The following is a 22217-nucleotide window of genomic DNA, read 5'->3' on the forward strand; positions in this document are numbered from 1 at the left end:
TCGATCCATCTTACCCATATTTTATGAGTCCTCCATAATTTCAAATGGCATCATATGCTCCATTTTGGGATTTGTTCAGATGCACAGACAAAATTAACCAAGTTTGATATCTTCAATGGTAGTTGCACTATTCAAGGATAATTTCAGCACAACTAGGAAAAAAGATTATTGCAGATTTAGAAATATCACTTGCGTGAGATATGAAATCTTCTCAGTGATCCCAGAAAGTAGAGATAGCATCCATTTCACAAGAAAATTTTGCAGATTTTCTTGAAACCTTAATATGGGTGAAAACAGCCTGCGACTCGTCATGTATCCATGGTTTGCAATGGGGCATCTCACCTCATTCCTCCACATCTCAAACAAATTTGCAGAGAGAGGCCACAGAATTTTCTTCATCCTGCCAGAGAAAACACAATCCAGATTAGAAAAATTCAATCTTTACCCCGATTCCATAAGTTTCGTGCCCATAACCGTGGCTCACGTTGAAGGCCTGCCCCATGGGACTGAAACCAGCTCAGAAGTCCCTTTTCCTCTGTATTCGCTTCTTCGCCACGCCATGGATCTTACAGAACCAGTCATTGAATCTCTTCTGCAGGAACTCCAGCCCCACTTCGTGTTCTTCGATTTCACCCATTGGCTGCCAGATTTAACCCGTAGGTTGGGGATGAAATCCGTTCACTATTGCACCATTAGCCCTCTGGCTGTTTCATATCTGTTTCGAGATGAATCTACGGTGGAGGCTTTGATGGATCCTCCACCTGGTTTTCCTACGACAGGGATCAAGATTTACTCACACGAAGCTCGAGTCGTGAGTATGATCAACAACATGAAAGAATTTGGCAGCGAGATGAAGTATGTTCAACGTATGATCAAGTCAGTGGAAGATTGCGACGCCATTGGATTCAAATCCTGTAGAGAAATGGAAGGTATGTATTGTGATTTTCTTGAAAAAAGATTCAAGAAACCTGTTTTTCTAGCTGGCCCGGTTCTGCCGAAGCCACCATCTTCCAATCTCGACGAAAAATGGGCAAAATGGTTGGACCAATTCAAGCCAAAAACGGTGATCTTCTGCGCACTTGGAAGCGAAGCAAGATTGAAAATGGATCAATTTCAAGAACTGATATTAGGCCTGGAGCTCTCGGGATATCCGTTCTTTGCTGCACTAAAACCACCCATTGGAACAGAAACAACACACGAGGCTTTACCAGCAGGCTTTCGAGAAAAAACAGAGAGTAGAGGGGTGGTTCATGGAGGTTGGGTGCAGCAACAAATGATTCTATCGCACCCTTCCGTCGGATGCTTCGTTACGCATTGCGGGTCGGGATCTTTGTCTGAAGCCATGGTTAGCGAGTGCCAACTAGTGCTGATCCCGCAGATGGGCGACCAGATCATGAATGCAAGATTTATGGCTGGGGATTTGAGAGTTGGTGTGGAGGTTGAGAAAGGAGACGGTAATGGGTTGTTTGCAAAAGATGGTGTGGAGAAGGCCATAAGATTGGCGATGGATGATAGCAGTGAAATTGGAGATGAAATTCGAGGCAACCATGCAAAATGGAGGGATTTCTTGTTGGGTGAAGGGCTTGAAAATTCTTATATCGATCAATTTGTTGAGAAGTTGAGAGGTCTTTTGCAATAATCGATACTAGTCGAACTCTTTTTTTTTCCCCTAAAAAAAACTAATCCTCTTCCGTATGAATCTATAATTTATTATTATTATTATTGTTATTATTATTATTATTTCGTGAGATTTGAAAGAAAAAAGACAGTTTATTTTTCGAAGTTTTTCATTGATATGGCATCATCCTCATTATTATTTGTATGAAGATGGAACTCGGGATACCATGCTAACCAAGTCAAATGTATTAGGTAAATGTTGTGCGACAGACAGCAGATTTGCACGATAAAATATTGGTAGTGAAATCGAATTTCTAACCATTAATCAAATGTTCGTTTGTTTCACTATTTCAGACACCCCATATAATGTGTTTGATAAAAAAAAAATATTTGATGGGTTTTAGAATTGGAAATAGATTAATAGCAGGTATTTGGAAATTTCTTAACTTTTCATTAAGTGTTTGTGCAACGTTTTCATTTTTGTTAGTTTAGTTTAAAGAAGGGATGTCTATATCTGATGATCAGTTGATGTTTAGAGATTCACAATTTTATGGTAAAAATTGTTTTATTTTATTTTATTATATTTTATTTAAAAATATCAAAGTGGGTAATGCTATGTGTACATAGAGTTTTACTAGAGGGTTACACGCTCTATTAAATTAGAAAAGTATCTCAAAAATATTTTAAAAATTATTTCTTTTCAACCTAGAATTATTTTTTTAGCTCAAAAAAACTTTTAGTGAAAATATTATTTTTTATTTTATTATATATTGTGCATTTTTAGGATGTCAAAATTGAACCCGACCCGAGTTGATCAAAAGATATCCGACTAGAGTTGAAGTTTTTGTGTACGGGTCAGATCGGTTTGGACCCAAAATTTACCCAAAAAATTTAATCGGGTTGGGTCAGATTTGGGCCAACCCCAGATGACCCAAATTTTTTTTTTTTACTTATTTATAAAATTAAAAAATATTGACTATATTTTTATATATTGTATGTTTGAAAGAAATTTTTTGTATATTGTATCATAGATTTTCATCATGAATAATTATTTTGTAAAACTTTGATTTTTTAAAAAAATAAATTTTTATTTTTTATAGTAAATATATTTTAAATTTTGTACAATTAAACTTTCACATTTAAATTATATATAAGTGAGATTTTGTTATCATGTATTTAAATCAAAATATATTGATTATTATTATGTGTATTTAATTATTTTGTTAAAAAATAAAAAAATCATTTTTTATTAAAAATAATTATTACATGATTAATTTTTTCGGGTCCAACTCGATCTGACCCGAACCCAAAAACCTCAACCTAATCCGATATTTTTCTGGCAATCGTGTTAAATTTTTACAGCCCTAGAACTTCACAGTAAATAATAAAATAAAACATAATATTTTCATTAAAAGTTTTTTTTAGTAAGACAAACAATTCTAGGTTGAAAAGAAAAAAAATTAAAAGAATTTTGGAATAGTTTCCTAATTTAATAGTGTGTGTAACTCTTTATGTAACCCCCTATGGACACATAACATAATCCTATGTTACGCAGTGTTTGGTACAAGGGATTATGTAGGTTTGTGTGTTGATGACATCCCAAAAATTTCCTTCCAGCGTGTGTATTCTTCGTCTGTGTTTGCCTGAAAGTCATGGAAAAAACCGGTTAGGGGCGCCAGGATTTCTCCCGGCGTGACCCCTCTGATGCCTAAGTCAGGCAGAGAAACATGGGAGAAAACTAGAAGAAAACGTGAGAGAAAATCATGGGAAAGAAAGTGTTTCTTCCCACGTTACCTGTAATCAAGAAGAGAACAGTCTATATAATAAAAACTTTCCTGTCCTTCAGATAGTTGAGAACGTGTGTTCATGTCAGACGTGTAGTCCCTAGTGTAAGCCCATAACTCAAAGGGCAAGGCCCATGATCTGATTGGATGCGGCCCATGATCACATAATACTGACAAGTCCAAGCCCGATTGTAGATAGTGAATATATGCGAGGCCCATATCCAATAATAATTGCAGGACATCACTTACCACCAATAATATGCTTGTTATCACATATCCCGATCTAAGTTCATGCGAAAAAATAAATATATCCCGAGATATTAGACGATATCTCGGGATATATCCCATAACATCACTACACCCCCCTTAAGAAGTCGGGCTAGAGTCACCACTCGCTGTCCCGATTTGTTCACTTCCTCCATGAACTTAGACAAGAATGCACCAATCACCCTCCTGAATCGATCAGTCAGGTAAGAAGATTCCATGAATGCAAGGCCGAGAGAATGGCCATGGACTTGTGTTTGACGAGGGGTCGAATTAATATAATAACTGTTGAAGAACATAAAATCCTCGAGGTTGAATCGATATAGTCGTTGGTGAGTAAATGATCAAATAATCTCCCATGCCAAGTCAATAGACTTGTAGTGCCGAATGCATCGGGCTTTGGTAAGTGTCGGGGCATGGAACCTCCCGGACTTATATAATGCCAAGGGCTTATATATTCCTTGGGCTTGAATGGGTGCCGGGGCCTGGAACCTCCCGGGCTTATATAATGCCAGAGGCTTATATATGCCTTGGGCTTGAATGAGTGCCGGGGCGTGGAACCTCCCGGGCTTATATAATGGCAAGGGCTTATATATGCCTTGGGCTTGAATGAGTGCCGGGGCCTGGAACCTCCCGGGCTTATATAATGCCAATGGCTTATATATGTCTTGGGCTTGAATGGGTGCCGGGGCCTGGAACCTCCCGGGCTTATATAGGTGCCGGGGCATGGAACTCCCGGGCTTTATAGAGTGCCAAGGGTTAGAATCCCTTGGGCTTTGTAAGTGCCGGGGCATGGAACCTCCCGGGCTTATAAAGTGCCAAGGGCTTATATATGCCTTGGGCTTGTAGTGTGCCGGGGCGTGGAACCTCCCGGGCTTATATAATGCCAAGGGCTTATATATGCCTTGGGCTTGAATGGGTGTCGGGGCCTGGAATCTCCCGGGCTTATATAATGTCAAGGGCTTATATATGCCTTGGGCTTGAATGGGTGCCGGGGCCTGGAACCTCCCGGGCTTATATAATGTCAAGGGCTTATATATGCCTTGGGATTGAATAGATGCCGGGGCCTGGAACCTCCCAGACTTTGGATGCCATGGCGTATACAGTGCCATGGGCTTTTTTGGACTGCCATGGCGGAGATATTGCCATGGGCTTTTAAATAACTGTCCGGGCCTTGAAACTCCGGGACTTTAAATAAAGATCTCAGGGCCTTACTGCTAGATTGCATGCCCGATAAATAAATCCTGGCGGGGCTTCCTGCTAGATTGCATGTCCGAGAAATAAATCTGGCGAGGCTTACTGCTAGATCACATGCCCGATAAATAAATCATGGCGGGCCTTACTGCTAGATTGCATGCCCGAGAAATAAATCCTAGCGGGGCTGACTGCCCGAGTAATAAATCCTGGAGGGGCTTACTGCAGATTGCATGCCCGAGTAATAAATCCTGGCGGGGCTTACTGCTAGATCGCATGCCCGAGTAATAAATCCTGGCGGGGCTTACTGCTAGATCGCATGCCCGAGTAATAAATCCTGACGGGGCTTACTGCTAGATCGCATGCCCGAGTAATAAATCCTGACGGGGCTTACTGCAGATTGCATATCACATCAAGGGATATACTCGCCGAGTCATGCATATATTGGTTTGAATTCATGAAATATGTGAGACTTAATTATTCAGTACCTCCAAATTTATACTGAATCTTCAAAAAATTCCAACACAAGGATCTAGGAAAGTCAAGCATGTGATTTGTACTTTTCGCATCTTGATCTAGCAAGATTGAGATTTTGGAAGCAAGTGGCCGATTGACTTGAATTTTCATTTAAAAAAATCAATGTGGTTGAACTTGCTCAAATGGTAGTGGAATTTCTCGTGGAGCAATGTTCCATTTTGTGTCATTCTAGCACATACTTTTGGTTGTCCAATCAAATAATTTTGTACTGCTTCATGCTTTAACTTGGAACATATTCGACTAGTGGATTATGATTTTAAAGAAAACTATGACAAATTTTAATGGCACAATTTAATATGCTCGGTGTCTTTTTCTCGAGCTCATGTTAAATCATTTTTATTCCTGGGATAACTTGGTATTAGCCCGACATCTTGCTGGTCAGGCATTCTCGGTTCCTTGATAGCAAGCTTGGTGCAGCTTCACGAAGATAAGTTTTCTTACTTCATCATGTTAATACAATCCAATATTGAACAGAGCAATTATGCTAAATTGCTCAAAAATATGAATTTTTTATTGGGTGAAATCTTATACCGCTTCATATAGAATATTCTTGGGATTTTATGGATATGAGAGGCAGGGTGTTTGGCGATGACTTTCTTATATCTCCGGCTCTGCTTTTACAATATTATATCGGATTTCTACTACTTCGTATTTTGGCTGGATATTGTTTGCTCGGGTTTACCTGTCTTGCGTCGATGTTACTGCTCCGGCGGACAGAGTTCGCATAAACATTTCAGATAGAGCCAACATAATTTCATTAACCCGTATTCGATCAACTCACATTGGACCGAAATTCTTTCCAATGAAACAATGCTTTGGGTTCTGCCCCTGCACTCGAACGGCAGTGATAGAAGCCATTAACTCAAGCACTTGGCGGGCATAAGTATGTAACCCGAAGTGCAGCAGCAGGGTAGTGATTAAAATGACTCCAACGCATTACAAACAATTCCAAAAACACTCCAAAGCCGAACCCAAGCAACCCCAAACACAGCAGCAAACCGAACGACCAGATAAAAATGCAAGAACCTTAAATCTGCTCAGATTCGCAATCTCATTGAGCAGCAGGAAGAACGAGAGAGATGAAGCCCCTTCGAGCTGCAGGAGATGCCATGATGGTATGGGCCATAAAATTCAAGATTTAAGCAACAAAATCGATCAAATGCGCTTGAGAAAGCAACAAAAATTAATGGAAGGAGCTGAAGAAAGCTTTTAAAGTTACGCTTTTTCTTTTTCAGTGGGAGAAAGAAAAAGGAGAAATTCAATCCACGTCTCAAACTCAATTTCCCACCGGAGGCGCCAATGATGAAATCCCAAAAATTTCCTTTCAGCGTGTGTATTCTCCGTCTGTGTTTGCCTGAAAGTCATGGAAAAAACCGGTTAGGGGCGCCAGGATTTTTCCCGGCGTGACCCCTCCGATGCCTAAGTCAGGCAGAGAAACATGGGAGAAAACTAGAAGAAAACGTGAGAGAACATCATGGGGAAGAAAATGTCTCTTCCCACGTTACCTGTAATCAAGAAGAGAACAGTCTATATAATAAAAACTTTTCTGTCCTTCAGATAGTTGAGAACGTGTGTTCATGTTAGACGTGTAGTCCCTAGTGTAAGCCCATAACTCAAAGGGCAAGGCCCATGATCTGATTGGATGCGGCCCATGATCACATAATACTGACAAGTCCAAGCCCGATTGTAGATAGTGAATATATGCGAGGCCCATATCCAATAATAATTGCAGGACATCACTTACCACCAATAATATGCTTGTTATCACATATCCCGATCTAAGTTCATGCGAAAAAATAAATATATCCCGAGATATTAGACGATATCTCGGGATATATCCCATAACATCACTACACCCCCCTTAAGAAGTCGGGCTAGAGTCACCACTCGCTGTCCCGATTTGTTCACTTCCTCCATGAACTTAGACAAGAATGCACCAATCACCCTCCTGAATCGATCAGTCAGGTAAGAAGATTCCATGAATGCAAGGCCGAGAGAATGGCCATGGACTTGTGTTTGACGAGGGGTCGAATTAATATAATAACTGTTGAAGAACATAAAATCTTCGAGGTTGAATCGATATAGTCGTTGGTGAGTAAATGATCAAATAATCTCTCATGCCAAGTCAATAGACTTGTAGTGCCGAATGCATCGGGCTTTGGTAAGTGCCGGGGCATGGAACCTCCCGGACTTATATAATGCCAAGGGCTTATATATTCCTTGGGCTTGAATGGGTGCCGGGGCCTGGAACCTCCCGGGCTTATATAATGCCAGAGGCTTATATATGCCTTGGGCTTGAATGAGTGCCGGGGCGTGGAACCTCCCGGGCTTATATAATGGCAAGGACTTATATATGCCTTGGGCTTGAATGAGTGCCGGGGCCTGGAACCTCCCGGGCTTATATAATGCCAAGGGCTTATATATGTCTTGGGCTTGAATGGGTGCCGGGGCCTGGAACCTCCCGGGCTTATATAGGTGCCGGGGCATGGAACTCCCGGGCTTTATAGAGTGCCAAGGGTTAGAATCCCTTGGGCTTTGTAAGTGCCGGGGCATGGAACCTCCCGGGCTTATAGAGTGCCAAGGGCTTGTAGGGTGCCGGGGCGTGGAACCTCCCGGGCTTATATAATGCCAAGGGCTTATATATGCCTTGGGCTTGAATGGGTGTCGGGGCCTGGAATCTCCCGGGCTTATATAATGTCAAGGGCTTATATATGCCTTGGGCTTGAATGGGTGCCGGGGCCTGGAACCTCCCGGGCTTATATAATGTCAAGGGCTTATATATGCCTTGGGATTGAATAGATGCCGGGGCCTGGAACCTCCCGGACTTTGGATGCCATGGCGTATACAGTGCCATGGGCTTTTCTGGACTGCCATGGCGGAGATATTGCCATGGGCTTTTAAATAACTGTCCGGGCCTTGAAACTCCGGGACTTTAAATAAAGATCTCAGGGCCTTACTGCTAGATTGCATGCCCGATAAATAAATCCTGGCGGCGCTTCCTGCTAGATTGCATGTCCGAGAAATAAATCTGGCGAGGCTTACTGCTAGATCACATGCCCGATAAATAAATCATGGCGGGCCTTACTGCTAGATTGCATGCCCGAGAAATAAATCCTAGCGGGGCTGACTGCCCGAGTAATAAATCCTGGAGGGGCTTACTGCAGATTGCATGCCCGAGTAATAAATCCTGGCGGGGCTTACTGCTAGATCGCATGCCCGAGTAATAAATCCTGGCGGGGCTTACTGCTAGATCGCATGCCCGAGTAATAAATCCTGACGGGGCTTACTGCTAGATCGCATGCCCGAGTAATAAATCCTGACGGGGCTTACTGCAGATTGCATATCACATCAAGGGATATACTCGCCGAGTCATGCATATATTGGTTTGAATTCATGAAATATGTGAGACATAATTATTCAGTACCTCCAAATTTATACTGAATCTTCAAAAAATTCCAACACAAGGATCTAGGAAAGTCAAGCATGTGATTTGTATTTTTCGCATCTTGATCTAGCAAGATTGAGATTTTGGAAGCAAGTGGCCGATTGACTTGAATTTTCATTTAAAAAAATCAATGTGGTTGAACTTGCTCAAATGGTAGTGGAATTCCTCGTGGAGCAATGTTCCATTTTGTGTCATTCTAGCACATACTTTTGATTGCCCAATCAAATAATTTTGTACTGCTTCATGCTTTAACTTGGAACATATTCGACTAGTGGATTATGATTTTAAAGAAAACTATGACAAATTTTAATGGCACAATTTAATATGCTCGGTGTCTTTTTCTCGAGCTCATGTTAAATCATTTTTATTCCTGGGATAACTTGGTATTAGCCCGACATCTTGCTGGTCAGGCGTTCTCGGTTCCTTGATAGCAAGCTTGGTGCAGCTTCACGAAGATAAGTTTTCTTACTTCATCATGTTAATACAATCCAATATTGGACAGAGCAATTATGCTAAATTGCTCAAAAATATGAATTTTTTATTGGGTGAAATCTTATACCGCTTCATATAGAATATTCTTGGGATTTTATGGATATGAGAGGCAGGGTGTTTGGCGATGACTTTCTTATATCTCCGGCTCTGCTTTTACAATATTATATCGGATTTCTACTACTTCGTATTTTGGCTGGATATTGTTTGCTCGGGTTTACCTGTCTTGCGTCGATGTTACTGCTCCGGCGGACAGAGTTCGAATAAACATTTCAGATAGAGCCAACATAAATTCATTAACCCGTATTCGATCAACTCGCATTGGACCGAAATTCTTTCCAATGAAACAATGCTTTGGGTTCTGCCCCTGCACTCGAACGGCAGTGATAGAAGCCATTAACTCAAGCACTTGGCGGGCATAAGTATGTAACCCGAAGTGCAGCAGCAGGGTAGTGATTAAAATGACTCCAACGCATTACAAACAATTCCAAAAACACTCCAAAGCCGAACCCAAGCAACCCCAAACACAGCAGCAAACCGAATGACCAGATAAAAATGCAAGAACCTTAAATCTGCTCAGATTCGCAATCTCATTGAGCAGCAGGAAGAACGAGAGAGATGAAGCCCCTTCGAGCTGCAGGAGATGCCATGATGGTATGGGCCATAAAATTCGAGATTTAAGCAACAAAATCGATCAAATGCGCTTGAGAAAGCAACAAAAATTGATGGAAGGAGCTGAAGAAAGTTTTTAAAGTTACGCTTTTTCTTTTTCAGTGGGAGAAAGAAAAAGGAGAAATTCAATCCACGTCTCAAACTCAATTTCCCACCGGAGGCGCCAATGATGACATCCCAAAAATTTCCTTTCAGCGTGTGTATTCTCCGTCTGTTTGCCTGAAAGTCATGGAAAAAACCGGTTAGGGGCGCCAGGATTTTTCCCGGCGTGACCCCTCCGATGCCTAAGTCAGGCAGAGAAACATGGGAGAAAACTAGAAGAAAACGTGAGAGAACATCATGGGGAAGAAAATTTCTTTTCCCACGTTACCTGTAATCAAGAAGAGAACAGTCTATATAATAAAAACTTTTATGTCCTTCAGATAGTTGAGAACGTGTGTTCATGTTAGACGTGTAGTCCCTAGTGTAAGCCCATAACTCAAAGGGCAAGGCCCATGATCTGATTGGATGCGGCCCATGATCACATAATACTGACAAGTCCAAGCCCGATTGTAGATAGTGAATATATGCGAGGCCCATATCCAATAATAATTGCAGGACATCACTTACCACCAATAATATGCTTGTTATCACATATCCCGATCTAAGTTCATGCGAAAAAATAAATATATCCCGAGATATTAGACGATATCTCGGGATATATCCCATAACATCATGTGTGATTTTTGATTTAATTCATTGTTTGATAGGATTTTTATTAAAACAAGCTAATCTAACCTAAAAATGATAAATTTGTTTTATAGTAGGTTAACTAAACCCTCCCCTCACCCTGGTATTACTTATCCGTGTTTTTATCTTACATATAAATTCCATAATTACCATTACCCTCTAATCTAAAAATCATCCATCCAATAAAATATAAATGATATTTTTGGCAAAAAAATTTAAACCATTATTTAATCTTATTCCTAAAAATCAAACCAAACACAATACTATTTTCAACACAAATTACCAATTCTTATTTATCATGTCTTTTATCATTCATCTAATAATTATTCAATAATCCTATCATTTGAACCAAACACTGGTATGGATGCAGAAAAAAAAGTATGGATGTAAAATAATATTCTTTTTACGAATCTTTAATAGGTGGTTGAATCTTTTGTTTTTCTCTTAAATACTAAAATAATAAGAGATTCCGATTTTTTTTAAAATTCAAAATGTTGAATTAATTATGTAATCCTATTAGTTGAATCGTTATATTTATAATTGATATCATAATTCATATATATTATAATTTTTTTCAAATAATCATCGAATATGATTTGAGCTAAAAATGTAGAGGCTGTAAATTTAATTTTGCAATGTATTTAGGTAGTATAAACTACCTGGTATCAGAGGTAGTATAAACTACTTCACTTCAAGTAAAAATGATGTCACCCAAGTTTGAAAAAAAAAATGATGTCACCCAACTTGTAGTATTGACATAATAATATATTCCAACAAGGAATATATCATGATTAGATGTCAAGTGATATTAAAAAAACCTAATCTCATACCTCATATATTATTAACAATCATGGCACGTGGTATACACGTGCTCGCATGATTAATTACTTGAACAAATAAATATTTTTAAGAACAAATTGTAAGAGAGAGAGAATACAAGTTTTGATATTTGAGATAAATTGGAGAGAAGTTAGAAAAAAATAAGAAGAATTTGAAGAGAGGCATGACACATATCAAAGTTATATACTTTTTTTTTTTAGTTATATACTTGTATATAAAATATTATACAAAATATACAAAAGTTTTACGTCACATCTCGACAAATAGAATCAATTACTACGAGGTGTTTTATTATATAATCGTGAAGATATTGTTATAAATCATAATAGAAATAGAGAGATGAGTAGAGAGAATTCATGAGAGAAGAAAGAATTCATATGAGTCAATACTCAGGTGCAATTATTATTGAACTCAATCACCCTATTTATAGGGAAAGATTACAAGATACAAATCTTTACAGATATTATCTTGACATATTTATAAAGATCACGAATCTTCCAAATCTAACTAAATAAGATAATCATCTATAATATATTTATAACACTCCCCCTTAGATGATTATTTGCACAAGCAATCAATTCTTTAAAATCTCCATTTGGCAAGATTGATGTTCGGGAACTTCATCGGGACTCAAGTGTTGCCTCGTTAAAACCTTGACAGTAAAACCCCATGGGAAAAATCTGAACGAAGGAAAAAGAGTACATCACCATATACTTTCTTTGGATATCTTCCCGAAGATAGATGCGCCTCGTTAAAACCTTGTTAGGAAAAACCCAGTGGGACAAAATCCTAATGAAGGAAAAAGAGTACAACATCTCTCGCGATACTTGTTAATTGTCTTATTTAAAACCTTGTTATGAAAAACCACGTGGGAAAAATCATAGACAAGGAAAAAAGAGTACAACTTTGATTCCTCCCCCTCTTGCAAGCATCACTTAAAATTATTAACTCTTAATATTTCAATCTTATGCACTTATTTGCCAAAAATTGATTTAGATGCTGATTTTGTCAAATATATGGTACTTCAAGACCAAATATATTTTATTCTTCTTCAAGTTGACAAAAACAATATTTTGAGCATCAAATCCTTCGATGATGTTTTTAAATATATCACCGTCAAATCAGTGCATTCATGACAAGTGCAAATATTTTCTCATAATCTAATTGAAATACTTTGAGAAACTTTGCTAATATTTGCTCATATTGCCACATATCATTATTATTGAAAGTTCAACAAGTTGTAGTTCAAAATAATCATCATTTTGCATAATAGCAAAACACACGAATGATTATATCATTTCGATCCCAAATAATTTGTGAAATATCATATTTTGATATACTTGTTATTCTTCAGGAATAACATAATCCAACTTGGATTCATTGAAATAACTGGTCGTTCACGCTTCTAGCGTCCTTTTTCATTTACTTGCAAGTAATATAAAATATGGTCCTGCAGGACGTCGATTTATTTTATAACGATCAGCTTCCGTTATTCTTTTCACATTGAGATATTCACTCATTTTCTTTAAAGGGGTTATTCGTCACTAAAGACGATTTAAATTGTTTAACTTGAACATAAATGAAACTAAACGATCTTATACACAAGATCAAATAATTTATTTGAGATTTAAAATTTGAACATCATGTTCACTTTATATTTCACTGGGATCGATCTCAAATATTCTTGTAGCTTCTATTTCCTCCCCCGCAATGTTGGAAACATTGTTTTACAAGAATAATAAATGAGAATTTCGCGTCATAAAATCTCATTTCTCAAGATAATTGATCATAAGATTCAATTTATTTCCAACATATTTACAATCCCTTCAAGAGATTTATTGTTGTGCATTTCTCGCAAAAACATTAACTTTCAGTACATGAGCATTTGACATAATATTTATAATATATTTTCAGATATCCCAAATATGACGCATTTATTTTCATGGTTTAATAGTTGATTGGAGGCAAAATAAATCAACTAAACCAATGTATTTATAATCATGAAATTGATATGCATATCCTCTTTTGATTAAGCTTGTCTTGATTACATATTCTGGAAATTTTCTCAATACGTATTTTCGCAAACATCATGTTGCGCTCTGTGGACCCACGTTATTTATTCATTCCATATAATATGGGGATTTTCTATCAATTTGAGCTTTTATGATAGTGCTATCAAATGTGATAAGCCAATAAGAATTCATAAAATCTTTTGGATCTTTGATTTAAAAACTTTCATATTTATCGATCCAAAAACTTTTGGTTCATTCATCAACATCTTTGTGCACCATCAATAGTTTTTCAACTATTTATATAATTTGAATGCTCAATTCAATCCATCATGCCAAACTCTCAAAGTATTTGTATCAATGATACTTTTGGAGCTCTTTAGCTCTTCTAAAAATATTGATTTGTAATATACTATTTAAACCAAATCAATATCTACTAGATTCAAAAATACATATACATCATTATTGTGTATCACTATTTTATAATATCAAGCACATCATCTTTTTTCATCGTCAATCAAATGATCTTCAAGATCTTTCATACATTCATATCAATGTACGATGAAACATATAATTTGGATAGACATCAATGGTCTCCACAAACTTTTATATCTTGCTTGATAGATATCAATAAATATTTTTACATACTTCAGGTATGATAGTGATACGAGATACCGATGTACGTTTAGTACAATACTTGATTATGACGTATATCTCAATATTTTGTGTCGAATTTATGATTCATATCTCGCTTCATACGAGATGACATATTCTTCCTTGAAGAATTAAACTACAGTGTATCAACTGTGTTCATTGGCACTGTCACATTCACTTAAAAGAATGGACCACATTAATTAGACAATTGTCATAATTGTCTTTTCTTGAACAAAATAATGTAAATAAGATATTATATTAAAAGAATTGAAATTGAAAAATCAAACGTACCTTTTCAAATACTTGTATGCATCAAGTAGATCTTTTACCTTCAACAGTAACATTCGATCTATCATGAATATCATTTCACATTAAATTTGTATTCCTTTTCAAATTCTTGTACGCACCAAGTAGATCTTGTACCTTCAATAATAACATTCGATCTATCACGAATGTCATTTTACATTAAATTCATGTTCATACATGTAAAATAATAACATGTGATAAAAATACTCTATCATTTATTTAAAAAATGATAGATTAATCAAACGATTGAAAATTTTCAAAATTTATATCCACGGTCAAAATTAATGAATTTAAAATCCATAATCAAATTTTATTAAATAAATATTTAACAACCCAATATATCCTTAAAATATAAAAATTCTCAAATCAAAAAATTTATCACCAAATTGCATAATCAATATTTCATGCAATATATTGACTAATAGAATAGATTCACAAAATTTGTAGTTCTTATTTTATATCATCAAAATAATTTATGTGAATCAAAACACAACACATGCTAGAGTTTTCCACAATTTAGTTTAAACAAATACAAAATTAATTTATCAAATATAAATTAGTTCAATAAATAAATAAAATGACTTGAAGTTAATCATAAATCAACCCATTGACATCATCATGCATAGGCTACCATCAATCCATCATCGTCATTGCCCAATATAGATGATGGTCCAATTCATTGAGTTTAATATTTATTTTTCTTTTTCGATTGATAGTGTTGCGATCTTACTACCGCACATTCATAATTTTTAATCAATAGCCTATGCAGTTCATCATTGAACATCAAGTCGATATTCATAAAAATAGTGACAAATAATAGATCATGCTTCTTCTAGAGCATTAAAAACAAATATATGATTTGAATCGATATCAAATCAATATCTTTTGATATTTATCTCACATATATCTTTAATAATATTTTCTTATAAATATTGACAATTTTAGATCATATATCGATATTCATTGAGAAATTGTACTAAATTTCCCAATTCATAAGATCCTCAACAACCAAAAGGGCATTAAATTATATTCTTCGAGAATATTTCCAAATCTTGGATCTTATATTAATATTCTTCACGAATATTATCAAATCTTGCATTTTTTTTATCAATCTTTCAATATTGATATATTATGACATGAGAACAATTTCTTCAATGATATTTATAGATATTTGATATCATATCAGATATCAATCACGATTTCTTCACTTTTTCAATATACGAAATCATATATCTCATCTTTATCATGAATCTATTCAGATTCTTAATATATTATATTATAACTAGGAATCTCTTTAGATTCTCAATATATTTGATCTTATGTCAGATCTTAATCTTAAATATCTCAATATTCAATATATTATATCATGAATTCATGAATATCTTTCGATATATCAAAATTGTAATCAGGAATCTCTCAAAATTCTCAATATATTATATCATGATCATGAATTTCTTCAAATTCTCAATATAAAATCATGTTGTGGTACTTTATAGCCATCAACATATTCATGATATTTCATGGGCACCAATATATAAATTGTTTTCATTGTGCTACTTTTAGAACACCAATGAATATATCTTTGTGCTACTTCTAGAGCACCAATGAATATCTCTCATAAATTTGAGTATTGACAACACGTTGTGCTATTCCAATAGCATCAATTAAACGAGAATTATTTTCATTCTCAGTTGGTTACATCATCGTGCTGATAACGTGTTATAAATCATAATAAAAATAGATAGATGAGTATAGAGAATTCATGAGAGAAGAAAGAATTCATATGAGTCAATACTCAGGTGCAATTATTATTGAACTCAATCACCCTATTTATAGGAAAATATTACAAGATACAAATCTTTACAGATATTATATTGACATATTTATAAAGATCACGAATCTTCCAAACCTAACTAAATAAGATAATCATCTATAATAATAATATATTTATAACATTTATTATTATATAAAATTACTATATCGTTCATCATATTTTCTGATAATCTGAACTGTCGAATTATAATCTTATCCAGGAAATCTAATCCTACAGTCTAGATTGTCCATCAGATTCTCTTTTAATCAATACCATAGGATTGTCATCTTAAGCCATAAATTTTTTTGTTATAAATATAAGTTATCTTGGAGTGCAAAATTATACTTTCTAAATATTATTTCTTTTAGTTTTTTCTCTCTCAAATGGCATCCTCTCGTGGTGAGAATTATGCAACTGACGAAGATAAACATCTTTGTCGTGTCTACATAGAAATCTCGCAGGATCCAATTATTAGACGAAACCAAAAAAAAAATCAACTTTGGTCTCGAGTGGCAGAAACATACAACTCAGGGAAAGCAAACTCAATGCCCGAACGAAGCCAAAGGTCATTACAGACTCGAATGCAAACTATGAACAGTGCAGTTTCAAAATTGAATGGATGCATACAACAAGTTGAATACATGAACCCAAGTGGTGCCTCTGATCAAGATATCGTGAGTAGTAGTTTGAATGCTATATTTTTTCTATGTTTATATCTTCTAATTTTTTTATTATAATTTTATATGTAGATTGATCGTGCAAAACAATTAATGACGCTAGATCGTAAATATAAGAAAGGGTTCGTGTTTGACCATGTCTGGCCCCTTCTCAAAGATCTGGAGAAGTTTTCCAACTTCTCTCAAAGAACGCAAAGGACGTCTTCCCATTCTGATACAGTGCCGGAGTCACCCATATCTTCCGATAATCCCGAGTTATCTTCATTTTCTATCAATCTAAGTGATGAAAATGTTGGAGGTGGCTCATCATCAAAGCGACCAGAAGGGGTGAAAAAATCCAAACTGAAGAGAAAGAAAGATGAAGATATGTCTAAATTGGTCAGTACAATCCAAGAAGAAAACAAAAAACTTTGAGATTTATTAGCTAATACAACCACAAAAAAGAAGAAACCATTAATGTGCAAAAGAGGAAAGTTGAAGTGTCTCAATGGCGTGGGGAAAATAAAATATTACTGATGGATGTTGATTCTATCTCTTATCCCCGTCGACGGGAGTTTATTCGCAAGGAACATGAAAAAATTATGCAGAAAAGAGAAGAAGAACAACAATCAGGATCAAATAATAACGTCGACATGTTTGGACAATATTTGGGAGATTTTGGAGGTTCCGGTAGTGGTCTTCCGGATTATTAGATAAAATAATGTATTGGAGGTTCCGGTAGTGGTCTTCCGGATTATTAGATAAAATAATGTACTTTTGATTCTAGTTGTGGTTTTCAGTGATTTTATGTAATTTGCATTAATGTATTTCGGTATTTCAAATTTATAATTTCGTTTTATTATGTAATTTTGTTATAAAATGTTAATTATCCTATGTTAATTTTTTTTTATCATATATGCCACAAATTATTTTAAAAGTAACATATAAAATATTATTAATGTTTTAAAAAACAAATAATTTAAGATTATAAAAATACCAAAAAAAAAACTAAAAAAAAAAAATTTGGACCGTTCAAAACAAAAAAAAAATGAAAAATAAAAGAAAATATTATACCGTAGTTGCATTGTTCACAACTTTAAAAAACCCCTAAAATGCCGTCCACTGCCGGAGCAATTTTCTGCATCAATTTCCAGCAGCACACTATTTTTGTGTGCTGTTGGAGATGGTCTAAGCATGTTTACTAACTGTCATGGTACGACAGAGACATACCAATATTTTATTTCAAATTTATCCCAGTTTTATATTCGCAGCATAGCTTTGTGAGAGGATTAACCGGTCATTTGCATCCTTCTCCACTCAACCTCCCATTTTCCCTTCACCGTGTGATGGTTTTTTTTTATCGATACTTGTTTTCTCTTTTGCATCATTCTCGCACTTTGCCCTCTATTCTCCGCATGTTTACCAATTTCCCCCTTCTTCGCCCGCATCAGGTTTTCTAGTTTCCCTTTTCAACGCTTATGTTTTGATTCAATTGAAGATCTTCGTCGGCCATCAAATTCTTAGCTATCGAAATTTCACAAGTTTTATATGAGAGGAGATCTAATATTTCTTTCCTAGTATGTTGTTCATCTTGGGATTTTTTTGGGTTTTGAAACATAAGCAATCTTGATTTTGATGATAACAAAACTTGTTATTGTGTTTTTAACATATTTACTCTAGTGAAGTATCTTTTGTGTTGATGTTTTTGTCCATGAGTTTAGTCATATTAGTATCAAAAATATCTTAACATTGTTCATCTATGCTGTAAATCCCTAAATTCAGTGCTTAATGATTATTCACTTAGATATGACAATTTTTCACATCAAGAAACTATTTGGAAATCTTGCGGTCTATTGCTTCTCGATTGAAGGCACCACCTTATTATATTCGGTTAGATCCAAATTTCTATTCAATTATGTGTTATCATTTTCTTTTTTCATTTTGTTTTATTTGTAAGTTACGTGGCTAGAATATGTTTTTGTTGGTTTAAATTGATTAGGCGTAGTCTGAATCATTTGCGATAGTTTTTGTTTAGGTAATTGTTTGTCCCTCTTGAAAATAAATGTAAAGACTTAAAGAGTATTCGTTAAAAGAGTTTCTTGATTTTTTATATTTATTTTTCTTCATTAGGCTTACCAATTTCCTTCTCATTTAAAGTGACTCATCTCTCAAGAGTTTATATTGCAATATGATATGAGATTTACTCCATGTTTGTTTCAAATATCTTAGCAGTCCATCGTTTTTCTTTTTGTGGGTTGGGGGTTGTATAGATAGTTGCTTTTACCTATCTGTTTTTTGTTTTTTGTAATTGTTCGTCCAGGTTAAATGATAGTACTTTTATGAATTTTTGTTATAGTCTCACTTTCATTGTAGAGGGATACGATCATCGATCACTTCGATCATTTTTTCTCAAAAACTTTCATCCTTCATGTTGAAAACTTTTTGAATTTCGTAGTCTTCACGACAAACAGAAGAAGAAATCACCTTTGATTATCTCACAGGCTCACCGAATAAATCACCTCAATATAAAAAATCTAATGATTAACATGCTGTAAAATAGAAGAAGCGTCAACTCATTTAAAGCTCAGATAATTTTTCAAGCTCATTGAGTTTCTAACAACTGTTTGGCTTAAAATGAGGATGTGATTAATTAATTTTATAAGTTTTATTGTAATTAATTTTGTTTTGGTCTATTTTTTTAACGTGGATGGTTCCTCACAGGCTTGCTTAAATTTTGTCACTGAGGGTGACACTCTATCGATGCATGTTATGTAATTGCATTTAGTTTTACGGTCTATATATGATTTTCTACTTTGCTTATATGCAAATCCAATTTTGTGCGGGATGAATTAGGCATTTAGTTCATTAAGAGTGTTATTTTCAATTACAATCAAATGGTATAAAAATTCTATATTTTTTTCTTATGTTTGTACTATGTTGAGAGTTTCATAGTTTTTTGATACCTAAGATTGGATTTTTATGCATGTTAAGCTTTTGTCTATGACTAATTATTATTATAGTTGCTTCCTCGTGATCGAATTATTTTAATGCCATTATTATTTTCAAGTTCATTGATAGCAGTCAAAAAAGGTCACCAACAATGAAACTTCTGTCCTACCTGTGACCGAGACTGACTTCTCTAGAATCCAATTGCGTAAAATCTTCAATTTATTTTTTGTATACAGATATTTGACCAAGATGAATTTTTTCGCTTAGCATCATACGATTGATTTCCTTTCTAACTTACTCATGGAGTGACCAAATAAACTTTAGCGGGTTAATACTAGAGAGTCGATTTGGACAAGTATAATTTGACCCGATTTTAGGCATGATGTACTTTTACTTGAGTTAACCATGTACGATTCAATGTGGTTGAGATAGTTTTACAACGCGTTAAAACTCATTCCTACATTAAAATTGCAAATAACTTTTCATCAGTCTCAATAATAATCATTCATATTTTTTAATTTATAATTTACTTTTTCATGTTTATTTTGATCACCACCCTATTTTAGGGGTGTGCAATCGATTATAACCAAACCGACCGAACCGAAATTATGAAAACCAAACCGACCGATTAAGTTTTTTAACAAATCGAACCGACTGAATTTTTATAACAAAACCGACTAAACCAAACCGATTAAAGATCGAAATAACCGATTTTTTTTTTAAAAAAAGCCTTTTAAAATCCATTAAAAAAACGAAACTATATAAATAAATTTGGGAAAAGTGGAAAAGTGAAATGAGTCAAAGAGTCCTAGATATCTTTTATAGTTGGGTTGGGTTAAATAAAATTGGGTATATAATACTAAAGTCCAACATAAATAAAAAACTTGGATATCAAAGTTAAGGCTCAATATGTATTTTTTAAATATATAAATAAATATCGGTTTAATCGGTTAAACCGATATTTTTTGAAAAAAACCAGAACCGAACCGATTAAACCGATATAACCGATATTTTTTTAAAAAATAACCGACCAACCGAATAAATCAAATCGAATTTCCGATTTTTTTTGGTTCGGTCGGTTTTCTCGGTTTGACCGATATTTTGCTCACCCTTACCCTATTTGGGGGTGCTTCAATGCTACAGTGGGGGTAATATCCCCACTGTAGCCGTGTGGCCAACAATTGGTCACACATGCAAAATCATGTGGGACCCAAATCAATCATGTGAGATCCACATGATTTTGGGCCAATGAAGATCAACCACACTGCAGAGGGGTAATACCTCCTATGTAGCTTCGAATTACCCCCTATTTGGATACATTAGTCATCTTCAAATGGATCATTTTTTTCCCTCTGAAAGTGAACTTCATGAATTTCTATTCTGGATGACATTAGTATTGATTGCTGATGATTTGTGGCATTTTGTGGAAATTGAGGATGTAAGAAAAATTTGAATTTGGGAATGAAATTTGAATTTGGTGAATGAATTGAAGGAAAAACTTGTTTTTGGTTGTCCCACATTGGAACAATTTCAATGTGTTTAACTCCTTAAATAATCCAAATTTGGTTTATGAGATTGGACCCTTAGGGAACCGAATGTTTTGTAAAGGGAAAAGACGTTAATCGATGCAACTAACACGCGCGCGCACGCGGCCGGCCGGCTCAGGGCGGTGGGGTGGGGTCTTATGATCCAATTATTCTTTTTTGGATAAAATTTAGTTAAAATAATATTTATTATTATTTTATTATGTGCGCCCGAGCTGACAATTGTTACCGCTCGAGGGCAGCTCAGAGGACTGTCCGCCCGAGCGATAAAATCTTACCGCTCGAGCGCGTCGTATGTGTTCCGAAAAGTTACGACTCTTTTTGGGATTTTTCTGTCACTGATTGCATCCTTAGGCCATAAGACGTGTTATTTGGAGTATTAGACTATATATATGATTGATATAACGCAGAGAAAATAATGAAGAACATCTGATAACGTATAAACACCATATTTCTGCTTTTTCTGCGATTTCTCCCTCACTCTCTCAAAAGAAAGTTTTACTTATTTTCATTCGCTGAATTTTGTGATATTTGTAGTGCTGCTATATCACGATCATTAGTCGTTGTATCTTAGAGATGATTGCCGCCAACGTTGAGCACTGTTAACGGGCAATTTCGTCTTGTGAATAGAGAGAATCCCTCGCCTCGACTTGTTCGTTGTTGTTGTTGCTGACTTGTTCAGAATTCGGAATACATATCCAATAACAATCGAAAG

The 22217-nt window shown here is 35.4% G+C and overlaps 1 protein-coding gene across 1 annotated transcript; it reads left to right on the forward strand.

Moving 5' to 3' along the window:
* The first annotated feature begins 283 nt into the window (after positions 1-283).
* Positions 284-1639, forward strand: LOC140883091 (cyanidin 3-O-galactoside 2''-O-xylosyltransferase FGGT1-like). The gene has a single exon (XM_073289402.1). It carries the CDS (start codon positions 284-286, stop codon positions 1637-1639), a length of 1356 nt encoding a protein of 451 aa, XP_073145503.1.
* The last annotated feature ends 20578 nt before the right edge of the window (positions 1640-22217 follow it).

Source organism: Henckelia pumila, chromosome 2, assembly GCF_033568475.1.
Source record: "Henckelia pumila isolate YLH828 chromosome 2, ASM3356847v2, whole genome shotgun sequence".
Classification (NCBI taxonomy): Eukaryota; Viridiplantae; Streptophyta; class Magnoliopsida; order Lamiales; family Gesneriaceae; genus Henckelia; species Henckelia pumila.

Coding starts and splice junctions, on each gene's coding strand:
- LOC140883091 (XM_073289402.1), top strand. CDS start 284: ATGGGTGAAAACAGCCTGCGACTCGTCATGTATCCATGGTTTGCAATG.